Genomic DNA, 26,034 nt, shown 5'->3' on the forward strand with positions numbered 1-26,034 from the left:
CTTAGATTAAAACCTTTTGAAATATCCATGTGTTAGGAATTAACAATACCTTGCAATATTTTCTTTGGTGGCTGGATGTGCTTTTGAGGAGTCAAAGGTTGAATTGGCAGCAAAATGGAAAAGATACATATAGTAGCCACATTCGAGCTGTTACTTATCTAGTGCAGGAAGATTGATGATAGAAGTCAACTGGTTTCTCTAGGTAGGGCTACCAACATTCCTTTTTTAAAATAAGGGACAGTGCAAGGAGAAGGTGAGCCGTAATATCAGCAAGCCTTTAGAGAGTTATTGCAACAAGACTATATAGCAGTGTTTCTCAGCCAAGGTTTTGTGGAACTCCCAAGTTTTCTAGGGGTTCCTTAAATTGTGACTGATTGAACTCATATTTGATTTTACATGCATATTTCTGGGCCAAAGCCATGTGGAAAAGCCATCTGCATGACATTAATGATTTTTGAGTTGACTATAAGCATGGCATTCTAGCCACAACTAAATGGAAGCATTTGTTTAACGGGCCACCAATCTAGGTAGCTTTATTACCACTGACACCCAATAAATTGGTTTTGGAAGAGGTCCCCCAAGATCTGAAATAAATTCAAGGGTGTTCAGGGGTAAAAGGTTTGAGAAATTCAGAATTATTTTACCTAATGACTGTAGCAGTCCCTCATGTGACTTTGCAACTGAGAAACAAAAGTAATATATCAAAAGGTGTCTACACAAACCTGCAACTGGCTTCCTACCTGCTATTCCATATGCTGGGCCATTCTGATCAGAGGAACCTTCAGGTAGTGCTGAAACTTGCCTGCATCCTGGTTTTCCAGATTCCTATTGGACAGTGAGAATAAAATGTGTTTTATTTGGCAAAATGTAACAGTATCAGGGGTATTGAGCAGGGCATTGATCAGGTAAAACTGGTTGGGTTGCAGCCTGATGTAAATAGGTGCTTGCACTTAATACCTCGTAGCAGTTATGTATTATTTAATTGGCTAGAATTGCTAGCATAACATTTGCCCATTTGTTGGAACACCCTTGTTTGCTTTGAGCAATATTATGGCAGAATGAATGCTTAGTCTGAGGCATTCAGTGGCATGATTCATAGCTGTGTTTGGAATGAAAGGAAAACCCCATTCATATTTAGCTGAATCCCAAGTCTGGATCTTTTGAATGGGACACAGTCTTGTAACACTCCCAGTTCTGTTACTGTTCAGATCCTGCTACTAATAACTGCTGGAAAACACAATGCTCCATTACGCAGTTTCTACGTGATCTATGACACTGATCGTTTGTGTTCATGTCACATAGCGTAAACCTGTTTTTCAGGCTCAGAGCAAATCAATGTACATTACATGTGATGGCAACATATATATTGTAAAGAAAGTGTAAAGCAGAGCAAGTGGGAAAGTGACCTCAATCACAATGTAAAGAAGAGAAAGTACATTCAATAATTTAGTGATATATGGAACTATTTACAAAAGATGAACAACAACAGACACAATTATAAACCCGACTAGCAATAATTTTACAAGAAGGGGAAAAGTTATAAGAAAATCTTCATTTTCCTATTCAGGATTGGTTAGGATGTATTTAGCTTCAACCATTATAATAGGGACCCCTGAATAAAATTGATCTTGATGTTGGCTCCAGGGCTTATTCTCATCTGGATTGATATGTTGAACTAGAAATCCCTGGTTTACTGGAGATTTTAGTTGTCAACTGGCTTTATGTGAGTTTTTATATTTTGCTAAGTATAAGTGAGCTCCTCAGATCCAGATTAATGGTTTGACTTGACTGAGTTAATTATTGACACAGGGGGATTCTCATGGTGGTCCTCCCATGAGAACCCAATGTCTATGGTTCTATGGTATTGTGCCACCTAATAGATGCATTTGGGTGGCACTAAAAGGTAAGTGGGGCCATAAAAAAATTTTAGTCAAAAATATTAGACAAAATACCCTTGGTGGTATACTGAAGTGAAATTGGGAGTAAAGTAAGCCCCAACCACAGGGCAACTTTTTAGCCTGTTACATGACAAGTTTCAGCACTAGGAAACAGCACTAGGTATTTGGTGTCAAAGAAAATAACGCATGACTGTTATCTTCATTCAATTAAAAATTATTGGGACAGGCACTTATGTGAGCTTTTTCACAATTCTTGCTCAAAATCTGAAAAATGGATACCCTATAAACCTATCAAGAGATGGGAACATTGCTATTCACAACCACTGCAATCCACTCTATAGCAGCTCAATGGACACTAAAATACTGTAAAGCTTCTGGGAGACAAGCCTTATTAATGGGAAGGAGAATATATTGATTCTTAAGATTATTTGCTCTTGTAATTTAACTGACCAAGTTCAAAGATTTATGAGTGCAATATGGATTTGTCTCAAACCCATGATTGTGCAAACTTGAATCTCATCCCCAATCCCAAACTAAAAGTGAGAAGAAATCCAGCTAATGGCAGATCTTTTTAGAACAGATGAATATATAGATGAGCATTGTTTAATAAATAGTGTGAATGGTTTGTTGGTAGGTATACCATAAACTGGATATTTCAAACACTTGTAATATCTCCTAAAGTAAGACGAAGTAAACAAGCTAACATATTAAATACTGGGAACAAATTCTTCAGTTGGCTAACCAGATAACATGACTTTGAAGGCCAAATCAACAAATTCTTCAAACACTGTTTAAAAGTCTAAAACTTATTTTATTCTGAATCACATTTTAAAATACTTTGCAACAAATTATATAAAAACATGGTTAGTACCACTAAGATCTCCTTTCTGGAAATTCTCTAAAGCGAGGTATTCCAATCTCTCTATGCGTTTCACAGAGTCTAGGTCCGCTTCCTCAGGAGGAGGATATCTAAAATTTCAATAACAATTCAAGCTACAAAACATTCACATATGGATAAAATATACATCAATCTTTTCACATTATTCAAATTGTACAATTCGCCGATTGCCCAATTTATCAACAAGCAATCATAAAATAGACACGAAGCAAACAGTCATAATGCTATGGGGACTCACATGGACAATACTGGCTCATTTATCCCCCAGGTCCAAACTTCCTCTCTATTATGGGTGAATTTGTGAAAGGTTAGTTCCCTATTATGGGTGAATTGCAGGCCAGTAAAGGCTAGCAAAAAAAAAAGTTTGTATAGTGTCCTTATGATAGTGACAGGTTGACATTATTATTCTCTAAACCAGGGATACTTATACCTTTGCTTAAGATTTAAATTTGCCAGCAGGAATGCCTCCAAAAAAAAATCAAAGTGCACATAACCTCAAGTTATGTAGGTTTACTGGTGATTTTAATCTGGAATTATAACCTATTACCTCACAATTTTCATTTGGTCAATGTTATTGATATATAATTTAATTATTATACTATATGCTGTTAATGTGGCCCAGTGACTAAACACGGATGGCCTAGTATTGATGGATAAAATCAATGGCACACTGGGTTCCCATACAGACAATGGACTATATTTACCCCATCATCTTTTCAGACATGACTGCTCTGTTAGTTAGTGACCCTGATTCATTATACACAGTAAGCAATCATTTCTATTTTAAGCTCCAATTAATGACCAAACACATTCATGAAAGGCCTTCACATCAACACACACATTCCCAGTGATGGTCTGTTTTTTTCCAGATTTTGAAGTTACACAATTATCGTTTCATTAGTAAGCTGACAGCAAGAGTTACCAGATCCTTCTTATAGGTGGAGAAAAAAAAGCTAGAAAGTAACCCCAATGACTTGTAGAGAGGAAACATTGGCCAAAATAACAAACCCTTCAGTAAGCAAAACTGTAACTAAAAAATACAGAGATGCATTATTGGGGGTCTTTTAAATCTGCTGAGAATTAAGTAACCTTTCTATTTGAATTTGCAGATTTATGACAGATTCTAGACAAATCCCAAATCCAGTTACTATGGGATGACTCTCAAACATCCCCTCATGGGAATCTTCCAAGGTCCATGTTTTTCAATTACAGTAATTGATTGCCATCAGAGACTGTTAAGGAGGGAATGTCAGATTCCCTGTCCTATAATTAGAGCTTCACTTTAAATATTATAACTCTGCAGGAAAAAGATCTATACGTATTGTTGTTATTATTATCATAATTAGTATTATTATTTTTATTATTATTAATAATATTAATAATAATAAACAGGATTTAAATAGCGCCAACATATTACTCAACACTGTACATTAAATAGAGGTTGGAAATGACAGACAGACACTGACAGTGACACAGGAGGAGGAGAGGACCCTGCCCTGAGCTTACAATCTAAGATTTCCCCAATATTGAGCTTTTTTTACTTTCTCAAAGCCCTTTTACTTTAGCTGGAGTTCCAGGGATAGTTGTGGCATGTCAAAGATGAAACATTAATAGACCAGGAACTGTTAGACTTTGGATGGCCCGTCACACTTTTATTGGGTCAGAAATGAAAACGAATTAACATGCTACTTTAAAAGATCATCCAGTTGTAATTGCCCCAAGCACCCCCAGAACCCTCAATTAGTACCAAGAAACAGGAATGATTGTGTTCTGTGGTTCCTTTTTAAAATCCTTTTAAGTTCATTTTTAAATCAGAAACATGACTGTTTATATGGAACTGTTAGATCAATAATCAGGTGCTTTGTGCATTAACCAACCCTGGCCGCCATATCCAAAGGTATGCATACAAAGACAGCATATCAGCAGTTTGCTTTGGCACAGTTTAAATTCAATTAAAAGGTGTCAAAGCTACTAGGGAAACTCTGTTAAGGTGATCACCAACTATCCCTGCCAAAGGCTTTGCATGCATTACCGCCTCTGTTGTGCACAGAATATGAGCCACACATAATTTATACATATTATTTAAGTAGAATTAAATTTCCACCTCATAACGTGGCCCTTTTACAAACCCTTCACTGGTGACTTTTTGATATTGGTTAAAAATATGTAACTGATATACAAGATGTAATAAAACATGCAAAAAATGTAAAAGCCAGTCATTAATCTGTAATGCAATGTCTCAGTGCTATGTATGACAGATGTGTAATGTTTTCGCAGGAACATTCATAGCGGATGAACTCTGAAAGACAAATAAATGGACGAAATATAAAACAGTTAGGATGGAACATTTTGTCCGATTTCTGTCTGTGTGCTCTGATCTGTGGCAGACAACCCAACTTCAGGTTGATACATATGACCCATTTTGGATGATAGCATTAAATTTGGACTATGTGCTTGTCAATTATTGATCCTTTGACTTTAAAGGCACACAAAACTCTAAGCACAATATTTCTATCGTAAAATACAACTTCACTTAAAGTGACTCTGTTGCTGTAAAAGGGAGTGAAAGGGAGGTTGTAAAATAAAAAAACATGTACTTACCTTTATGATGGATAGTGATTTAAATTTTTATTGAAGAGTTCTAGAGGCCACCATTTTTCAACACCTTTGGGTATGCAGTTTAGAGTGTAACTTGTTGGGCACTGTGGTTCTTCCTGAAGACCCTTGTATCTTGTATTGACATTAGAGTTTTGGAGTACCCATTGGAGTACTGAACATAATTGGTCTGATTTAATAAAGCTCTCCAAGGCTTGAGAAGATACACTTTCATCAGTGAAGCCGGGTGATCCAGCAAACCTGGAATCTATTTGGTGCAGGATTCAAAGTCAGTTAAATGTTTGCGTAGGTTTAGGGGGAACATAAGCAGCACTTTACTTACCTTACCCCTTGCTTTCACAGATGCCATAATACTTCTCTGTCATGTATCCACTCTGTGCTGTGGGTGGGCAATTGGCTTTCTTACAATGCAGGACACTTGGTCTTGCATTGTGAAAGATGACCTCAGAGTCTAAGACCACAGTCCATAGGCGGAGCCTTTTGGTTCCAGCATCCATTAAATACTCCATTACCACCTAAACATACCTTGTATGATGCTCTGGTTGGGGAAAGGCCAATTTTAACACCCAATGACACAATTTCTCTTCACCTTATCTGCATTTCAGATCAAAAATATCAATAAGATTTTTTCACAAGTAAAAGAAAAATATATAGAAAACAGCATTTTACAATCCCCAGACAAACAGTTGCAGTATACAGCTTATCAAAGTAAGTCTGTCTAGCTCACCATTCCCATGACCTCTTCCAATAGTAGGGTGTAATATTTCTCTATTTTTTCTGCCCATGCTTCCTCTTCAACCTTACCCCCCCACACACATCCCCTTCCTCAACTGGGTCCAAAAAAGATTGCCACTTAAACACTTGGCTTGTAAATAGAACATATGTTTTTATTTATCATTTTTGGATTACAGTTTACAATACAAAATGTTAACTCGTAGTGTAATGTATTAGTTGATCAATGTGTCCCTTGGGCTTTTCCACTGCAGTAATGACAGGAAAGTTTTTTTTCTGTTCACTACGTCCAGATGGTTGCACATTTTTGTTGACAAATAACTCACTCAACTGAAATTTGATTCTACCAGCTATAATGTGGGAAATTCCAAAAAATTTGTTATGCGTTTATGTGACCTCTTGGCCCACCTGTTACAATTATTTCACCTTGAAAAATCCTAGCCCCAGAGATAGGAACCGCTGATTTAGGAGATAAAGAGGATGACATATCTGGGATTCTACATTGCTTTTGTGCTTTTATTACTTACTTTAGATTTTTGTTTCCCTCCACTCTCATACAAAAATAAGCCTTATTGTACATTGAAATAGTGTATAAAAACTGGTAGCGTTACCTAAGGTTAAACTTGTCTTTTATTACCAGAAATCCTAATTAACAATGTATTTTCCTATCATATTCCTATGCAACCCTCAAATAATGAAAAATGTCACCTGTAGTGTCTGGGCATCAACTCATTATGGGTTTGTCGCAATACCTCTACATGGCTTGTTGATTTTGTGACTCACCTTTCTTCTAGCACGGCTCCTATTTTAAAAAAAGGAATGTTGGTGACCCTACCTAGAGAAACCAGTTGGATTCTATCATCAATCTTCCTGCGTATAAGTAACAGCTCAGTTGCAGCTGCTATATGTATCTTTTCCACTTCATTTCATTTCTACCTTTGACACCTCGAAAGCACATCCAACCTTTTGCAATGTATTGGTAATTCTTAATATATGTAAATTTAAGGTTTTATCTGTATATAGGTTTTAATCTAAGGATGCCCGATTATGTGCCATTAAAAAGAAATTGCCAACAGAACAAAGTAAAGGTTTCTTTTGGTGGTACTTTCCCCGCCAAATCTATTATCAGCCTGGCCACGCTCCCCCACTTGCAGGAGTGCCAAATGTATACCCTAAAGCCGAGGTCCACAAACTCCGGCCTTTAGGCCAGATATGGCCTAGCCAGTAGTCAGTTCCAGCCTAATACCCCCTGGTTGATTGGCCTCATCCCGGCAGGGGTGGGCAACCCACGGCTCTGGAGCCGCATGTGGCTCTTGAGCCTCCTTGTTATGCCTCCCTTCCCTATTTACCGCAACTGGCGTTAACACTTCCACCGCCGGGGTAAGTGGACATTCCCTCTCCTCTGTATGCATTGCGGTGTGATATTTGAAAATTCCTAACAAACATGGGTAGCAGACAGGGTCCCTTCAATCCAAAAGGGAAAAAAGCTCCCTAAATGCTGACCCGGGGCCAGTTTATAAAAAGGTGTACATGCTGTTCACCAGAACAAAGCATTATTTATACACAAAATATTGTCATTCTATTGACAAACAGCAAGTTTCACTATTCAAAGATGGTCCACTTAGTTTGCCACTTTCAAAGCTAACAATGCCATAGGTTGTGATAGAGATCAGCAGTGTACGTAACAACCACCATGACTGCCATTTTCCAAAAGTGGCGATTGAGGCTGCAGTGTTTATTAAGATTATTGGCGCCAGAGCATGGTTTGCGGATTTATGAAAGACATCAGGGGACAAGTGATTGAAAACGGCTGTTTTCTTCCATGGAGGAGAGCACAGTGGGGTGCTACTCGCACTTGCACCCCCTTTCCATAGAGAACTATGCCACTGTGCAGCACATGTTAATTTATTTATAATTATTTAACTATCAGCATGGTGATGAATCTTTGATGTGGAAGTTTGATCGCTCAGTACTAATCAGGAACAAGGCAGACAGGAAAGGATGGATATCTGATCAGCACGTCCATTGTTGGGATCGGTGAACATGTGATTGGTACTGAACATTGCCAAGTAACCACATGTTCCTTCTGGTGAGCGCACCATATTACTAATATTTGTATGATGTGAGTAAGCTGATAATTAGCTGCACTGCAAGTTTCCAGTAATTGCAGAGTTATAAATATCACCAGACTGTATCCCATAAGCTTCCTCCAATTAAACTAACTGGTGACTTCACAGCTCTAGATGAATGTCTGGTGACCCCGCCTGCAGCTTTTACCACAGACATTGTGCTGGGAACACGCACTGAGCAATGTCCCGCCCTGGATGACGGCTGAACCTGTCACAGCTTCCCTCATGCCACAGCTGTACAGCCCGGCTTAAAAATGCCAACTCACAGGAGTGCGAGGCGAGATGGGAAGCCGACAAGACTACATATCCCGTCATGCCTCAACAAAGACCACGCCCACTCTGCTTTTTATCACACATAGGCTGACGCTTTGCCATCACAACGAATCCATGACTACAGCTCATATTCGGGGCGGGGACTTCCTAGAACCGGACACGTCACTGTACAGAACGCAACGTCAATCATTTAGACAAGGGGCGGGGACGGGAAGGAGTGACTAGGGAATCAGGCGTATCTCTACGCAGCACTTTGTGAATTAATTATTTAGAAGGGCGTGTCGTGCGGCCGCTGATTGGGTGCGGCTGGCAGGAGTTCGTTTGCGTCATCACGTTACCAGCTGATCGGAGTTTGGAGCCGGCTTGCTGGGAGTTGCGGGGAGACAGGACAGGTCAGCGGGAGGGAGCGGTCAGTGGAACAAGTCCGGGCTGTTGGAGTGCTGGGGCGGCCGGGTAGTGTGTGTCGGGCGCTGTGCTGTGGGTACGTGCTGCCGGCAGGGTGGGGTGTCTGAGGAATAGGGTACACGGTGCTGGCTGTACACCGGGCACAGCACTGACACCGAGAGGTCGGGCTGAGTCCGGGGCGGTGTGAGGTGTAGCCGCCTCCGTAGGGTGTGGTGAGCTGGCACTCTCTGGTAATAGGTGACTGAGGGGCCCCGTGCGGTAGTACCGGGTGCCGCAGTGTCAGGGTGGGGTGCCGGAGGTCTATGGGGTCACCACTGCCATTGGATGTGTGATGGCACCCTGGGCTCCTCGGAGTGGCAGAGGCTGGGCTCGCCCTGGCACCTGGTGGGGCTGTGATTGGGCTCTGTGCCCCCCGGATCAGGGTAACCCATGGCAGGTGGAGGAGGTGCTGGATGCCATATTGGGCTGGGCTACACCTCATACATATGCTGCTATACTGGAGGTGGACAGGTATGGTGCTGGGCATAGGGGCAGCATGGCAGTGGGTGTGAGGGATACATGGCAGACAGGTACAAGGATGATGGGTGGGGTGGTGCTGGATGATGGGCAGCATTCTAGTGAGGGGGGCACCAGACAGTTCTGAATATGGCTACATGGAGCACAGAGGGAGAAGATGGAAGAGTCGGTGGGGATCAGGGCAGTGCCAGCAGGCAGGGCACGGGAGAGCTGGCACAGAGCACACATTGCCATCCTTCTGTATTGGGTATGGATGGGCAGGAGGAGGTATGGGGGGCATCTGGTGAGGTGATAAGAGGCTCAGTGTTTGTAGGTCAATGATGCCTGCTCAGGCTGTGGGTGGCTCTACTGGTACAGGGTAATGCCAATAAGTGATGCCCATTGGCAGGGTAGAGGGTGGTTCTCTTGGTAGTACCGGTAGGTGGTGTCATTTGGTAGGCTGGGGTGGCGCCCCTGGCACTGGGTAGAACCAATAATTTATGTTTGTTGGTAGGATGGGGGTGGCTCTTCAGCCACTGGGCAGTACCAGTAGGTGATGCCTGTTGATAGGCTGAAGGTGCCTCTCCTGGCACTGATCTGTACCAGTAAGTGATGCCTTCTGCAGGCAGCACCCATTGCACTAGGTAGAATTGGTAAGTAATGCCTGGCAGTCTGGGTTTGGTTCTCCTGGCACTGGGTAATAGGTAATGCCTGGCAGTCTGGGTTTGGTTCTCCTGGCACTGGGTAATAGGTAATGCCTGGCAGTCTGGGTTTGGTTCTCCTGGCACTGGGTAATAGGTAATGCCTGCTGGCAGGGTGGGGGTGCTGTATTGAAGCCCTGTACTGTATAGGGCGGGCCCCTCCACGTCTGTGGCCCCTGGCTTGGTGCAGTACATGGAGTTGGATGTGTTGTAGGAAAGTTGGGAAGTTGTGTAGGCCCTGGCCGGTGTCTGGGTGGGTGTGGCATAGTCTTGCGCAGCAGTCGGTCCCATTAGCACGGTGCAGGTGGATGGGGTGACCGGGGCAGAGAAGGGGACACGGCTGTGACCACACCCAGGAGACATCTGCACCGAGCATCCACATAACGGTAAGTATGCAGAGTGCTTGTCATTCATGGAGCCTGTGCTGCAGCTGTGCCCGGTGTGTTGTGCCTTCCTATATTCTGCCAGCCTTAGCTGCTGCTTCTATATACTTCAGTGATTGATTTACCCCTTTCCGATGACTCTTCTGCCCTTTGCTCACCCTCTTACTATACTTTCCTTCCATATGCCGTCCCCTCCCTCCCCCACTATAGATTGTTTGCTCCCCTTCACTACCTCTGATTCACGCTTATGCAACCCGCTGTTCACCCGAGTGAGCGCCGGGGGCGTCAGAGAGCCGGGCACCTCTGTGGGTCATGCCCTTAAGAGGAAGAGGAGCAGAAATCCTAAAGTGCCTTTCCCAGGCTCCTGCCATAGTTTACATCCTCTATATCACCATCTGATCACCATAGTCCTTGGCATATTTCATTGCTCACAGGAGAAAACAGTCTTTGTTTTGTGTGTTATATAACTGATGACTGGCAAAATATGTTGCATTTTGTCTGATGGCGTCTGTCCTTGAAATGATAAAAAGTGGCATGACTGGTAGTGGGCACAGTAACGGGTGTGTATTCCCCCTTTCTGGTGCCATTCACCCTAACAAATCATAAACAGTACTGAAACTTTGTGTGTTGGTAGGTGTGCCATCTGTCATTCTGGGTGCTGGGATGGCACAGCTGGCAGGATATGACTTTGCTCATTTTATTGTTTTCACTATGAATTTTCAAAGCAGCGGCTAGAATTTCTGAAGAAGTTATCCGTTTTTTTTATAATAAAGACTTCCTACCTATAAATATTTATTACTAGGGGAATGTAATGAGATATGAGACTTGTATTTTTATTCTTCTAGTTGTGAGAAAAATTACTGGGGCAGGGATTTGTTTCTGGAGGTAATGGAGCCATTTCCTTATATCGGCCCGCATTCATTTAATGTCCTTGCAGGGTCGGAGAGTTTTAATAAAAGGCCACTGTCCTCTATATATGAGAATGTGAACCCAGGCTGGGCCTACTAAATCAAAGTTCTCCAACCCAAATGAAAGGTGAATCTAGGTATGTGAATGTTGAGTGTTCCTTTCACAAAATGGCTGCCACCTTCCTCCTCCTGACAGGCCACAAGTTAGTCATCCATCCCTACATGGCCTGGTTTGTGCGTCCATCGGTGACTCAGCCAAGGCAAATCCTTGTGAAAGCGTCTCCTCAGCAGTGCTGGGAATCCATAGACCTGGAATATCTATAGTGAGAATATTGCGTTGTGTTAGCCATGACGCATGGGAGATGTCCTTCCATATCATCATCATACATATATGGAGCAGGCAGGGATATATACCGAGTGACACGGGGTTTACACCAAGTTATATTTGCTTTGACAATAACCAAAGCTGACAGCCAGCGATATCTGAAGATGCCAGCGATGGTTGTGACATTTAATGACAGGCTTCAGGCAGTGGCTGTATATGGGACCTGTAAACATGTTCACAGTTCTGTTGGGTCGGTCTTATGGTTTAGGCACCTATTACAGACACCGCAGTCCTGTTTTCATCACTTCAATTAAACATTGTTGTTTGATCACCAACCCACCTCCGGCTTTCTGATACACCAGTGACAGAGAATCACTACATCCCTCATTTTTTGTTCCTGTCAGCAATCTCCCAGTGTTAGATCGATAGGCTTACAGATCTCTGGCTGGCAGGAGATATAAAGAGGCAAGCAATGTATACTAGCTGTGTTATAGAATAAATATAATAATACATATATGGATGGCTCTTCTCGTATTTGCATGAGCTAGCTTGTGTTGAAGTGCAGTCCTTGGATTACCATGGATCAGTTCTCTAGCTATGATGGCAGACATTTTGAGGAATAGATATTTACAGACGTACAAGTCTGTCACCTCTCTGATTTGTGGGGCAGCTAATAGATTTTTATATTTTACTTATTTTGGGATCTATAAATTGTGACACCAAAGTCTTATAATTGGCAAACAAATGGAGGAATACCGAACAAATGCAGCAATGGTATTGGAGGACTGGAATAGAGCCCTCCGGGTAAAGATCTGTGCATTTATTTGTTGTTCTGCAGGTGATCACTGTACATGTTAATGATGTCTATACCATCCATGCCAGGTGGGAAGAAACATTGATATGTTGTTTGCATTGCGCTTAGGAGAATGCTAATAGGAGTAGAAAACAGAAATAGAAATAAGCCTATAATTGAGCTGCTTCTCCTTATACTGTCCAGTCACAGGCTGAGGCATTTTTAGGATGGTCTGGGCTCAGAGGAAATGGATTAAATGATGTTGGCTATTAAACTGAGGACACCTAATGGCAGAAAGATGTATTGTGGGGAGACTGGGCTGCTAAGTTTGTCATTTTATTTATTTTTTTTTTTGGATGGATATTTACTATTTTAAGCCCAGCAGAGGGTAGATATTCCATAATGCAATGTGAGTGTTTCAGGGGTCACTGAGTTCCTGCAAGGTATATTAGAATGCCACATCGTTCACTGAAGAGGCTTTAATAATATGATCGTGGTTGGATGGGAACGGTGTAGGCATTCTCTAGGCATCTCCCAGGTGGGTGTCATCAGCTGCTGCCAGGGTTGTGTAAAATTAATGGTGATTGGGTATTATGGGCAGTCATTAACCACCCCATTTGTTTGCTATGTTATTCTCCTGAATACCTCTGTAAACCTTTACTTATATATTGCCTTTTCATTGTCTTCACAAAATTATTAATAGCAGGTGTCAGCGATGTTATTGGCTAATGTACAACCGTCGCTGACACGACCCATTGATCGGATTAAACATTATTATCCAATATCAAAGTACTTACAGGTGAATGATGGTAAAAAAAACATGTTCTGTTCTTGTGTAGCCTTTTCATCTAGTTATGTTTGATTGTGATGGGAAACTTCAACATAGCCTGTCATGTGATGTACTAGTAAAGAATTCAGCCCTGGGTACATGAGTCTCATATTATAATATATTATATTATATACATCTGTGGCCAAACTAAGGCATCAAATATTTACCTGTTTCTAACTTAGCTGCAGAACGAGACCTCACTGACCTCTCTAGCTGCGGACACCATGGAGCAATTTTTCTTTTTCCATATTCTATATTACACAGAGAAGAGTGCGGTGACAAAGGTCATTTACTGCATGTGTGGCATACATAAATACTGAGAGGTTCGTAGCCTGGCCCCAGATTCACTCCACAGGCGTTAAACAGGAGATGGAAGTGTACTTCACAAATGTTCTTCAAGCTGTCCCTGACTCGTCTTGCTGTGAAAAACATCTTTAAATGGAGGGCTACAGTGTTCTCCCCAGAAATGTTATTAGGCTGGGTGGGAAGAAGCTCTAGGCAGGAGGTGGCTCCTGGATTGTGACCCAACTTTCCAGTAACTATCCAAAAACATCCGGGTGGCTACGGGAAAATGCCGGGTGGTGCGCCCAGCTGGGGGAACATGAGGCTTTTATGTCTTCTGTAAAGTATGACATTATGGATAGCCTCAGAAATAACAAATGGCGAGGCAGATCTTTAACTTTCATTCCATACATAGTTCCTGATATATAAAACAAGCATTGTTGTGTGAAGATAAAACCATTTACCTGTACATGACATATATACACTTAGAAGGAATCCACAGTGGTGTATTTAGAATATATCTGGCAATATATAATAATAGTTTTAATGTCTGCTTTTACCACCTGTCTGGGCAGATTCCTGTCCTTTAGCCACAAGTGAGAAGAAAATTCTTCAAAGCAAAGGAAGTCGTCTTAGACATTTGTCCCCGGTTAGATTCATCCTCTCTTTTGGCCTCCAGGACAAATAAAGGAATGGATCTCTCCAGCAAATACACAATAAACACTTTCCAGTGATTCTAGCCTCTGCTTTCCTTAATAAAAATGTATGGCTTAAGATTTACTCTAAAGATCAGTGGAGGCTGTCAGGTGGATGCTTTAATGCCGTCACTGACCCGAAACAGCCACAAGTTGCCGAATTTTGACTCTTGTGTCTAGGTCTGTGACTACTGATTGTTGTCAGCCAGGCAAATGGCATTTTTGGAGAAGCCCAGCAGTGGCAGCTACCCTGTTCTTGTGGAGGACAAGAAAGCGGAGCAGAAAGTTTGTAAAACATCTACAGCCGTGCAGCTTGTATGCTGAAAACAAGTCAGTTCAGTTGTATGGTATTTTTGTAGTCTTTTATTTTTCTTTACAGCTTACAGCTTTTTTTTTTTTTTGAACTTGAGGTTCATTGGACACTTCAATATCTGATATGTTTGTACAGAAGTCACCTTATAATATACAAAGTGCTTTATTCCATGCCAGGCAATTTATTTTTACTTTGCTGTAGTAAATTTGTTGATTGGTGATTTATGAATCTAGTTTTTTTTGATAATTATCCCTGGAGAATCCACATGGCACTGCTACATTTTTTCAAGATAAATGTGTATTTTTTTTTATAGATACCTCATACATACATTTCGGTGTTACCTTCTGGGTTTAAAACTTCAGAAGTTTTTAAGCCAGGTGGGAAGAAGTTACAGGTCGGTGGCAGCCCCTGTATTGTGACCCAGCTTATCAGTAACCAAAAACAGCCAGGTCGTTACTGAAAAGTGCCGGGTGGTGCACCCAGCTGAAAGGGGCTGGGGAGATTACTGCATATTCTGGAGAAGATACACTTTCATCAGTGACATCATCCAGCAAACCTGGAATGGATCTGGTCCAAGAATAAAATCCATTCTAGGTTTGCTGGATCACCCAGTTTCACTGATGAAAGTGTATCCTCTTTAATAAATCAGCCCCAATGTGTCTGTAGAGAAGTCACATTAATAGTTCTGCAATAACCTTTTTCTACTTAAAATACAAGAGGAGGAGTTCTGTAGTCCACATAGATAGATCTGTCGATATTTAAGTTTGCAGTACAGACAAAGCAGAGAAAGCGAAGTTCGGTTTTGGTGAAAGTCACAGACCTGGCTATGCAGAGTAACAAGACTGGGGGCAGAAAATTGGCAACCAGGTAAAAATTGTATCCATGATGTGCTTTATTATAAGCTTGTTTCATTGGCTTTGATCCCAGTTACCATTATTAGATGTTGGGAGTGCAAGGGCAAATAGATTGCAAGCTTCTTTGGTAGATGGACAGTCGTGAAAAGATGTGTGGAACGTGAATCTATGGATGTATTGAATGATTTCTCTGTATTTACCAAGTGGACCAAATACCAATATAAATCTCATACCTGCTTTCTGTATATGGTAGAACAATAATTGGGCTCTGCAGTGTCATTAGTGATGTAACAGGCGAGCGGCTGATCTGTGTAATCCTGTGACTGTGACTCACTCGGTGACATTCACATAGCTAAGCTCACAGAGTAACAAATTAGGTCAGGGGTGAATGCAGCTATTGAAATTCCTCAGCATGACATTACTCGCAGTTTTCTGTGAACATTTTCCCTTATTTGTCACCAGCCACTGAATACTTGTGATAGGCAAACGTTACCAATAAACCCGATGTGATCAGTTTGTGACATCAAAATATTTCAATGGTAAATAAGTAAAAAGCTATTTTTGGAGGTTTTAATAGTAAAGGAATCTTGTACCGTACTAGAATGCTGTTCTGTAGGGTAGATGAACCCTTTCATCAAACAGCTATGCACAAGCTGGGGATGGTTGTTTCCAAAATAGTGTTGTACAGGCAGCTTTTACCTTTCTATGGAAAGGGGATAAGGCAAGGTAAGGCGTCCTGCTGTGTTCTCCCCGATATGAAACAATACCGACTGGTGATTTTGCATTCTGGCATGACAGATTGCTAATCCTCGTTTAAGGGTAGTTGTACCAATGCTAGATTTTTATCCCAGACATTCACAAACGACAAGCTACATTGTCATTTAATTCACAGTAAAAAAACAAAAAAAAAAACTTCCTATTCCCCAGAACCTATCCCTAAGTTTCTGTCTGGATGTACCTGCTGGTGGGTTACTGCATCTAGAGGCATGTTTAGAACAACTTATCACTTTATTATGTAATTATAAAGTCTAAGGAAGTTGGTGAAATGCAACAAGTGTACAGGCTTCTCATACCATTGGGGAACAGAATAAGTAAGGTGGCATTTCCCTTTAAATGACAACTCGACGTGGGGTTTAATTTGACTTTGAGTGGGAATAGTTGTAACATCTGCCTGCACTTTAAAGCAGAAACATTCTCAAGGAGATAAATACATCCGAACAATTCATCTTTGTGAACAGTTCAGCTTATTATTATTAATAAACAGGATTTATATAGCGCCAACATATTACACATTGCTGTACATTAAATAGCTTGCTAAAGGATTTAGAACTCCACCTAGCTATTCGTTAGATCAGTACTTCTCAATCCTTTTACATGGAGGAATCACAGTAAGTTAGTGTGGTGGTCAGTGGGAAGAATGTCACCATTACAGATAGCCAGAAAGGTCACTGGTGTCAGTTAAACTGACCTGAAAGGAGCAGATTGCTCAAGAAACCCCTAACAATATCTGGAGGAACTCTGGTTCTCGGGTTGGGAGAAACACTGCCTTAGATTATATCTGGGATTCTAAACTCCCTTTTCTCAGCTGCGGCTATGGCAGTTTCCTTTGGTCCAGGTCTCACTGCAGCCTGGGTTTGGACTGTAGCAGTTCACAGATGATATCATGTATGTACATATAATATATGTGCTTTTTGTGCTGAATCCTGTAATTAGGAGTTTGCAGGTAATATAAAACCTGGTTAAGGTATTTTTTATTTTAATGACTACATAGCTGTATTACAACCCAGATCCTGGGTTGTAATACAGATGCAATACCCAGATCCAAATAACCCTGTTATTTAACACCCCAGATCTGATTTTATTGCTTCTCTTGTAAAATAGTTAAAGATCATTATTATTTTTTGTAGGTGCATGGATTGTCTAATGTTCTAATTATTTAATGATCTAATGGATGCTCTAAGATGATCTAAATAGAGAGGATAAGGTGGACAGATTTATAATTCAATTCACTCCATCATGTATTTCAAATGATATTTATGTGCAACCTAAGCAAAAAAGCTGGGCAACTTTGAATATATGAATTTAGACTATTTGTCCAAGTGAACAGCTAATCCCTCGTCTCCATCTCTGTCCTCTCGTCTTCATCTCTAACCCCTCTCCCTGGCCACTGACCCATGCAGAGAGAAGGGATTCATGACTGGCACACAAAACATCTTGCTTGGCTTTGGAGTGATGGCTGGGATTGATATCAGGCTTCTAACGTGAGCAAGGTGGCAGGATTGCAGTGATTGCAGGAATGTATTGCAGATTACATTGAAACTGATCATTTTATTTAGTAGTTTGTTACTGCATCAGTTTTATTTTTTTATTGTTTATAATGTATTTGGTAAAGAAATAGATGACTACTTTACCACAAACTGCTGTTGTCAGCCTGTAACACTGCAAAGGGAATTTATTCTTTTGGTTGAGAATGTGTTTCCTATTAGGATAAAAATGTAAAAAATAAAGTTTCATCCTCTGTTCTTATGTCTGTGGTGATCTGGCCATTTTCCTGTATAAGGGAGGTGAAGAGACTCTTTCAGGCTTTTTTTTTTACTAGTCCTAAATCTTCTATGTAAAGCCTAAGGAAGGGATCTGAGGGATCCTGAAATCTTCCATCATCTTTATTAACCAAACTTGGCCAAGAAACAGTATCTCCTGAACCGATTCCAACGTTTTACATTCTTTAATTCAAGGTTCTTTTACTGGTCTTAAATGGAAAGCAGTGAAATGGGTTAATGGTTGGGAGGGAGATTGTCCCTGGAAAAGATTACTGAGAGGTGGAGCTGCTGGCTTGGAACAAAGTGTATACGACACCAAGGGGCCGTCAGCCGGGTTGGAATTTCTATCATATGTACTAGGCATGTGTGGAATGTTTGGTATCCCAGCCCCTGTCCGAGCAATGCACATAACTGGGAATCTGGTTGGCGTTTGTGATCAGCACTTTAACAGATGTGTCCCGGTAAGAAGGTGTCAGGAGAAACATTAGCAAGTGTTTTCAGTGTGATCTTGCTGCAGTATTTTTAGGATAAGAGCCTTGTGTGCAGTGGAATATTAAAGTGACCCATTCCTATCCCTTTTGTCAGATTTTTTACTGTGTACTTCAGAGATGAGATTTGCTTTCTAAAGCGTTATATGATTCTGTTCTTTATTCGGTTATCAAATTATGTGTGAATGAGTTATTAAATCTACTGATACTGACGATTCTCCATGCAGGATACATGGACGGAAATACCTTGGCAAAATATCAGTCCTCTTCTAACAGAATTCATAATTGTCCTGCTGAAATGAATCATCCTTGAAAATAGAGAAAAATGCGTCGCTGGCTTGGGAGTGGTTGACGTTTATTCTGCATTTTTCTGGTGATGAATACGGTAGTCAAACCTGAACTACAGATAACCAGCTACCAAGCCTAATAAAATAATGTGGTTCTTGGTTGTCCCAATCTTTGCAACACCAACCACTGAAATTATTTTCATTAAAAGCAGAAAATCTATGTAATCTTTATGCGAAACAAAGTCAGTGTTTGTGGGTAGTGCCTGTACTTGCTAGCTATGGGTCCCTTTTGATGTCCCTGACCAAAACGTGTTTTCACCTAGCTACGTATCAATAATGGTCTCGGGCTTGGATGTATTGTCAAATTGTACATTTGTTGTTGTATCGTGTGTTGCTAAATAACTTTTATTCTTCTGGTTAGGCTAAACTATTATGTTTTTATTTCCCCTTCCTGTTGTCACAGATAAGAGAAGTTTGGGACAGTTCTCCAATAGGAACAAGGACTGTAATGGGAATACATTTTATAGGGGAAGAAGAGTTAGAACCTGTTAGGTATTTATTGGTGTCTTTCTGCCCTAGAGAGATTTTTTTCTCATTTATTGTCAACTCCTATCACAGGGACACAGAGTAATATTTACCCCAGGAGGGGGTCACATCTGGCAATAAAAACAAAGCTTTAATTGAAGAAAGGCTTATAGGAATTTAACGCCGCTGCCAGTGTTCAGGGTTTTCCCATACACCGTATATATGCACATCATGGCAGACTTCTTGGATTGCCACGACCCCCTCCCCAAAGACCTGCTGGAAATCTCACCATTGGTAACTTGGAGCTACAGGAAGACACTTGGCAGTTTAACTCACTGGTGACCTTTTCCAGTTTTGGGAGCTGTTTGAGAAGTTGGCTTATAAAGGCCACGTAAGAGAAGTACCATTGGCTGGGATTGTTGACCTTAACTACCAACTTTCGAACAACTTTTTTTTTTTTTTTGATGGGGGAGATCATTTATTCACATTTTGTCAATATTATTAAACACTATATAGTGCCAACATATAAGGCAGCACTGTACATTAAATAGGGGTTGCAAATGACAGACAGATACAGACAGTGACACAGGAGGAGGAGAGGACCCTGCCCTGAAGAGCTAGAAGGTGGGGAAGGAACATACGACATGAGTTTTCAGTCTGCTGCTTAGCTTTAAAGATCCAGCCATATTTTACAATAACCATAAAAGAAGTAGTATACCAGTATAAAGTAAATGTTGTTTGTTTTCTCAAAAAAAGCGGTGAAATGTCTAATGTTACAAATCATAGTTTTTTCCTAGCTGCTCTCTAAACTGTATACAGTGGGTAATACCAAAGATACCAAGTCATTTCCCTAGCTGGCACGTCCTATTTTCCATATCTATGCACACATTGGAATTTGTTTGCATTTTTAAAGGGTCAGAGTGGATGTTTTTGTTGTAGAGGGATACAAGCGGGCTGAATCACACACAGATTATTTCTAACTCTCAACCTCGCTGCAAAATCTTACCATTTCTGCTACCAAGGTTCTGTGTTAACTCCAATGGAGAGAACATTTAACATCCGATGGCTAACTGTAGATAATAACGCAATGCTACCTGCAGAACAACGGTTTCTATTTACCTCTATGGAATTGCTCTTTCTGTCCATCATTTTACTTGTGAAAGATGTAAACTTGCCTATTTAGTTTTATTGACTTTATGTATGACTTTCCTTCCTGAGGGAGTCAGTGAGGATTCACATACATATCCAAAGTCCCCTTGGAGGTGTATGAGATGCGGCGGCCAATGTTCTAATACAGCTAATATCTAACCAGTAATATCCAGATCGTTGCATTATTCTGTCACAGCAAACATGTGAAAAGCGTACATCCAACCTATAACAAAAGCAGAACTCTTTATTGGCTTTTGCAGCACGCATTGCACTTTATGAAAGGGCCTAAAGCGAGGCCCAGCCTGCATAAACTGCTCCTAGATCATCTCATACCCTACTGGTTGCCCTTTGCTACTACTCCTGTGCAGATTGCAGCATCTATGTGGTTATTCTGTTTTCCCCCTTGTGATGTATTTGGTTGCATTAGTAATACGTCCAGCAAGATATGAATGCAGTGGATGAAAGATGTGTGTAATTCCAACTAGTAAGAAATGCTTGCCTGCCTATATTACCCTTAGGCAATCCTCCGTTTTTATTCATATTGATACCTGAAGAGAATAAAATTGCTAGAACAAGGACCAATGTGCCAGATTTATCAAACTGCTTTTTCTGCATTGTCTTTTATGAGAAGAAAAACATAAATGCATATAAACAGTACACATAAATATGTAATGAATTGCCGATTCCTAAACATGATCCGTTGTTATTTTTTTCCCACAGGGGATGGCAAATCTTTCTGGCTCACCAGCAGCAGTTCTTCAGTGGCAAGCTTTATGTGACTGCTCTGTGCTAAAGCTGCCAGTTGAAGAACTGTTGAAGTTGGCTATTGTTCACCTTGACACCCAGTTAAATGAAGATCATCGGAGGAGAAGACATGACACACTGATCCATATTTGTAAAGAAGTGGAGTAGGATCTTTTTGGTTTGTGAGATCTAAAGTTCCTAGCGTTTCTGTTGGATGTTTGAGGCCGTTATTTGTGTCATAGATCTTTTTCAGGCCACGCTGTTTGGCCCCCAGCCTTTGGGGTTCCAGGGCCACATACCTAACCCAAACCCTTCAAAGGAAAGTCACTCTAGTCCCCTTGGTATGTTGTTAAAGGAACCTGTGTAGAAAGAAGCACAGAGGTTGCCTTTGCTGGACTCTTTCTTAAAATGCCTTTTGCTTGGCTGTCATAATACACCAATGTATTTACTACTTTCTTTAGTTGATTCTGATGCTAGAGACAGCAAAGCCAATAAAGGGGGTCCGCAATTACATCCACTTAACTTCTGACATTATGGTTATAGTTTTATTAAAAAATTACCGTGGTTTTGTGTCTAGTTTCTTATGTTTAGAGCAATAGATTATAATAAATAATAATATATGAATAGTTAATATAAATAAATATTGTGTATACCTACTTTGGACCATGTTTAAATTTTCAGCCAGCAAGTGGTGCTATTGGCTCCCGTTAACATTTACCAGGCTGTTCTATGGAGAGAAAATTTACTTTCTGAACAATGTGGACTGACATGTGATCTGAAAATTCCAGCTGCCTTTCATTAAGTCACCATTTTCAATAATTTTACTTTCTAAATCTGTATTCTAGTTCCAAAGCACCTAACAGATTTTTGATTACAGTCACTGGAAGGTATTTTGTATGATAGTTTCCAGTGACTGATTAACACAATATTCTGAAGGAAGGAGGAGGTAAGGACAAGCAGCCAGTACCCTGCCATGCTGTGTCCTATGGAGGACTTGGGTATTGTTCCTGATCAGAGACAATCATCTGGTGCCTGTGCGCAGTCGGTGATGCAGAGAGACATCAGAAGCCCCTACTGTTTACTTGTAGGATGTTTGTATTGTGTTAGGTTATAGTTAACATGACTGCTAGAAAGAAAGCAACATTTGCAGAATAGCAGGCTCCCTTTCAATAAATATTTTTGGGAATGCAATGGGCAGGAAGTGATGTGGAGCCTTTTACTCCTGGAGCTATAAATAAAATCTGTGGCTATCTAAATTGACAAATGTGTTCTGACTGTAAGCATTTCCTATAAACTGAATAAAGTTAGAGCTCAGCTCTGTATATGGATGTTTCTAGTGGCATAAAATCCTTGAAAGCAAAGTGCCTATATTTAACTCTGTATTATCTTGACCTAGAAAAATATTTAATCTCCTAAATGATTCTGTTGGCCAGGCTTCCAGTTCTGCGGTTTGTATTTTGCCTCACAGTCGGCCTTATTCAAAGTGACTAAGGTAAAAACTCCTTGCACATGGTAGCCATCTGCAATATTACTTCACTTTCCTATTGCTTTTGGCAGAAAAAAAATATTTGGTTGCCTTTGAAAACTTTTTTTTTTTTTCTTTCTTACCGATACCCTGCATTCTGTGGCCTGAAGAAATACGCATTGGGAGAGTATAAACTGCATGAGGGCAGTAAATAATGTGAAAAAACATCAGTGCTAAACTTCACTGCCATTACTTATCTGTTCCTGCACCAGAAAATGCCTTTCTATTTCTGATGATTGGCTAGTTAGGGAAAAAAGTGGGAAGAGGACAGAAGTGGTTGCAGTAATCAACTGGTATGGGTAAGTAGGAATCTGCATTGAAAAACCCTTTTCTATCCATATCGTCTGCTGTAACAAGAAGATGATGTGGGCACCTTGTATATCTGAAAACCAGAGATCCTCCACACAGTCAACTGTTAAAATATTGATTTTAATGCACCACCCTATATCCAATATAAAGTGGTGGGGGTTGTTTTTTTATGAATCCCTCAATGTAAGAACCTTCCCCCATAGAAGAGGAAGCCTCCCCGCACACACAATCACCATGACATTGCTAAAGGCAGCTTATCAATGATCAGTATTTCCTAAATTACGGTGAACAGCCTTCCCTTCTTCCATTCTGCTATGACCAACCTGCTATATTAAGCACTGTACTGGTAGCTGTGTAGTTTTGAAAGATGTTGACATTATGTTCACATGGAAGAATTCACTTTGCAAGAATTGCCTAACTTTTCAAAGAAATGTGACACTTTTAGAAGCTCTTTGTTAGTTTGGTTAATATATTTGCTTTCACAAGGTGGAAGTGATAAGGATAACATCCCTACACATGGATTACATTGATTATGCTTGCACTGGGGACTGTGGCCATCATTTAGATAAGGCTGTCAGGTACTTCATACTCCAGAGAGAGTTGGATCTGATGACTCATGAAGATTCAGTACAGAGGTGCTCTCAGGCCTTCCATTTAGCTGCTTATCAATTCAATGTAATTATCAGCCCTGCAGAAAAAACATAACCCATGAACATTTGCAGAGGATTTAATGTATATAAATTATTCTTATGGTGCATTTACATACAATATTAGGACAAGTCTCTGCGGCTTGAACTCCTCGTTATTAGACTCTGTGATAGAGCCTGGCTAACCCCTTAACACAAATAATTAAACATCAGAACTGATCTGTGCTGGAATAAGGTACAGCATGCCTTATGGATAGCTGTCTGTGCTACTTACCATCCACTTATTCTCCTTACCTGCTCCAGAGGAATAAAAGTTTTTTTTTTTTGTTGCATTTACTCACCGATAGGAAATCTAATGAGCATCCTGAAAGATTATCTGTAAATGTATTTCAATAGGGCAGATCTGATTCTGCTATTAAGGATAAGCCTTAAGAATCCCCAGCCCTTCCAGTTTAAGACTGGAGACCATGGTTCCAAACTATTCATTTTAACAAAAGCCTATTGCCTTCCTCATGCAGATACAGAGGCTACTGCTAGGGCTTCCATCTTGGATGTGATGTCAGCAGACTTGGCTATTGCTAAAGTGATCTTTTTTTTAGTATTCCTTCTTTCCCCCCTTTTGCAGCTACATGCTATAGTTATGTGGGGCACTGAGGAGGTAGAAGGTCCAGTCCAGCACAGACAGTAATTATACAACGCCAGAAGAGAGAGCTCGAACATGCTCAGATGTTTCCAGTATGAACACAAATGGTCTCACTGTGTATCCTGAAAACCTAACTGCAACACCTATATGAAATCAACCTCAACTGTTCAAAATAAAATATTGCTACTGTTTAATTATTTGTTATTCCTTACAATAATGCTCATACAATATTGTACTAACATAGGATATTATGGGGAAAACAACACTACAAAGCCATCAGCAAAGCCCCTGTATGTATATGTGTATGAGAGACAAGATCCGTTAATGATGTGCCCTTGGGTTAAAGAAATACAATATATTCTTCACTTAATGTGACCTCAGTCACTAAGTAAAGACTTGTTTTTAGGTCTATAGACAACAAAAGATGCTGCTCGAAGAAGATTTAATTCAGAGTCTCTGCCAATGTCAACAACCTGCAGCTGCTCCCACACTGATCAATATTAATCAGAAAACAAGTCAGTCAGTGCTCAGAATATGTGCATCATAAGCAGTTCTAATATTACATGACAGCTTGAGTAGACTATTCTAGAGAAATTTTTTTTTTTACTTTACATTAATGAGAATGCAAAGTTAGATATGAAACATCAAACCTCTTACTGATAGGAACAGATAGAGAAATGATAGGAGAACACATATGACACCCATGTACTAATTCTCACATATTACTTGTAGGTTGGTGGAACCTTTGATGGTGTACTTACATAACCTCCTGCTTGGTGATCCTTCTGCCCAGTAGAATGGCTTCAGCCACTTGTGATACAAAGGGATCAAAGTTCATACTTGACACTGCAACCACAATATCATCTCTAGGAGAGTTAAGATAAAAGAATTATGAGGGAATTAAAGCTTGTGCCTTCTGTATAAATAACACAAAGTTTCAAAATTAATGGGTCCATAACGTACATCTTACAAAAACAAATGTTCATGAAGATGTCATAGGAATTTCTCATCTAAAGCTGATCTGTTATTGAGATTTCAGCCCTGAATTTATTCACCTCTGATACGGATTAATGACTGGTGTATGAGCTTGTGATCATCATTGTGAATTTTACACTGCAAAAGAAGCCACACCGGCTTTTTTAAGCAGCCTGCCCACCAACCAACAGCTAGAATAAAATATACTGCACACAAAACCCTCCCAAAAATGTAACATATTCAGGCTGTATATTGTATGTTACCATATTGTAACATGGTGGCCAAATCCATTTTTTCAGCTTCCCTGAAATCTGCTTGACATGTCTTTTTAGTAATTAATGGTTTACTTTATCTGCTTTCATAATCACAAGACCTGTCACAATACACAGTAAGTGTATGTATATATATATATATATATACATATATATATACACACATATATATACACACACACATACACTTACACACTCCTTGTTAGGTCGATTACCAGATAAAGACATTGCTATAGGGAGTTCTGTGATCTCTATAAGAAAATAAATACCTGTATGTGTAAAGCCGCATACACACGTGCAATAATTTTCGTTGGAAAGGATCTTTCACAATCTTTTCCAACGACTGCACGATGCATGAACAAGTGCTGTACATACAGCACTGTTCTGCTTTTAGGAGAGGG

General features: G+C 40.4%; 1 protein-coding gene and 1 long non-coding RNA gene across 2 annotated transcripts in view; one reads left to right on the forward strand and one right to left on the reverse strand.

The window, feature by feature from the left end:
• The first annotated feature begins 8,928 nt into the window (after positions 1 to 8,928).
• LOC140342918 (uncharacterized) lies at positions 8,929 to 22,594 on the forward strand. The gene is made up of 2 exons (XR_011923208.1): positions 8,929 to 10,533; positions 21,239 to 22,594. It is a non-coding gene; the product is annotated as an uncharacterized lncRNA (long non-coding RNA).
• Positions 22,595 to 23,547: 953 nt separating this feature from the next.
• The window catches only part of LOC140334173 (apoptosis-inducing factor 3-like), a gene marked incomplete in the record, with an annotated part of 47,389 nt that continues 44,902 nt past the window's right edge, over positions 23,548 to 26,034 (reverse strand). Inside the window, 2 exon segments of the mRNA XM_072416372.1 lie at positions 23,548 to 23,784; positions 25,148 to 25,252. Coding sequence (XP_072272473.1) covers positions 23,751 to 23,784; positions 25,148 to 25,252 — 139 coding nt within the window.

Source organism: Pyxicephalus adspersus, chromosome 1, assembly GCF_032062135.1.
Source record: "Pyxicephalus adspersus chromosome 1, UCB_Pads_2.0, whole genome shotgun sequence".
In the NCBI taxonomy this organism is placed as follows: domain Eukaryota; kingdom Metazoa; phylum Chordata; class Amphibia; order Anura; family Pyxicephalidae; genus Pyxicephalus; species Pyxicephalus adspersus.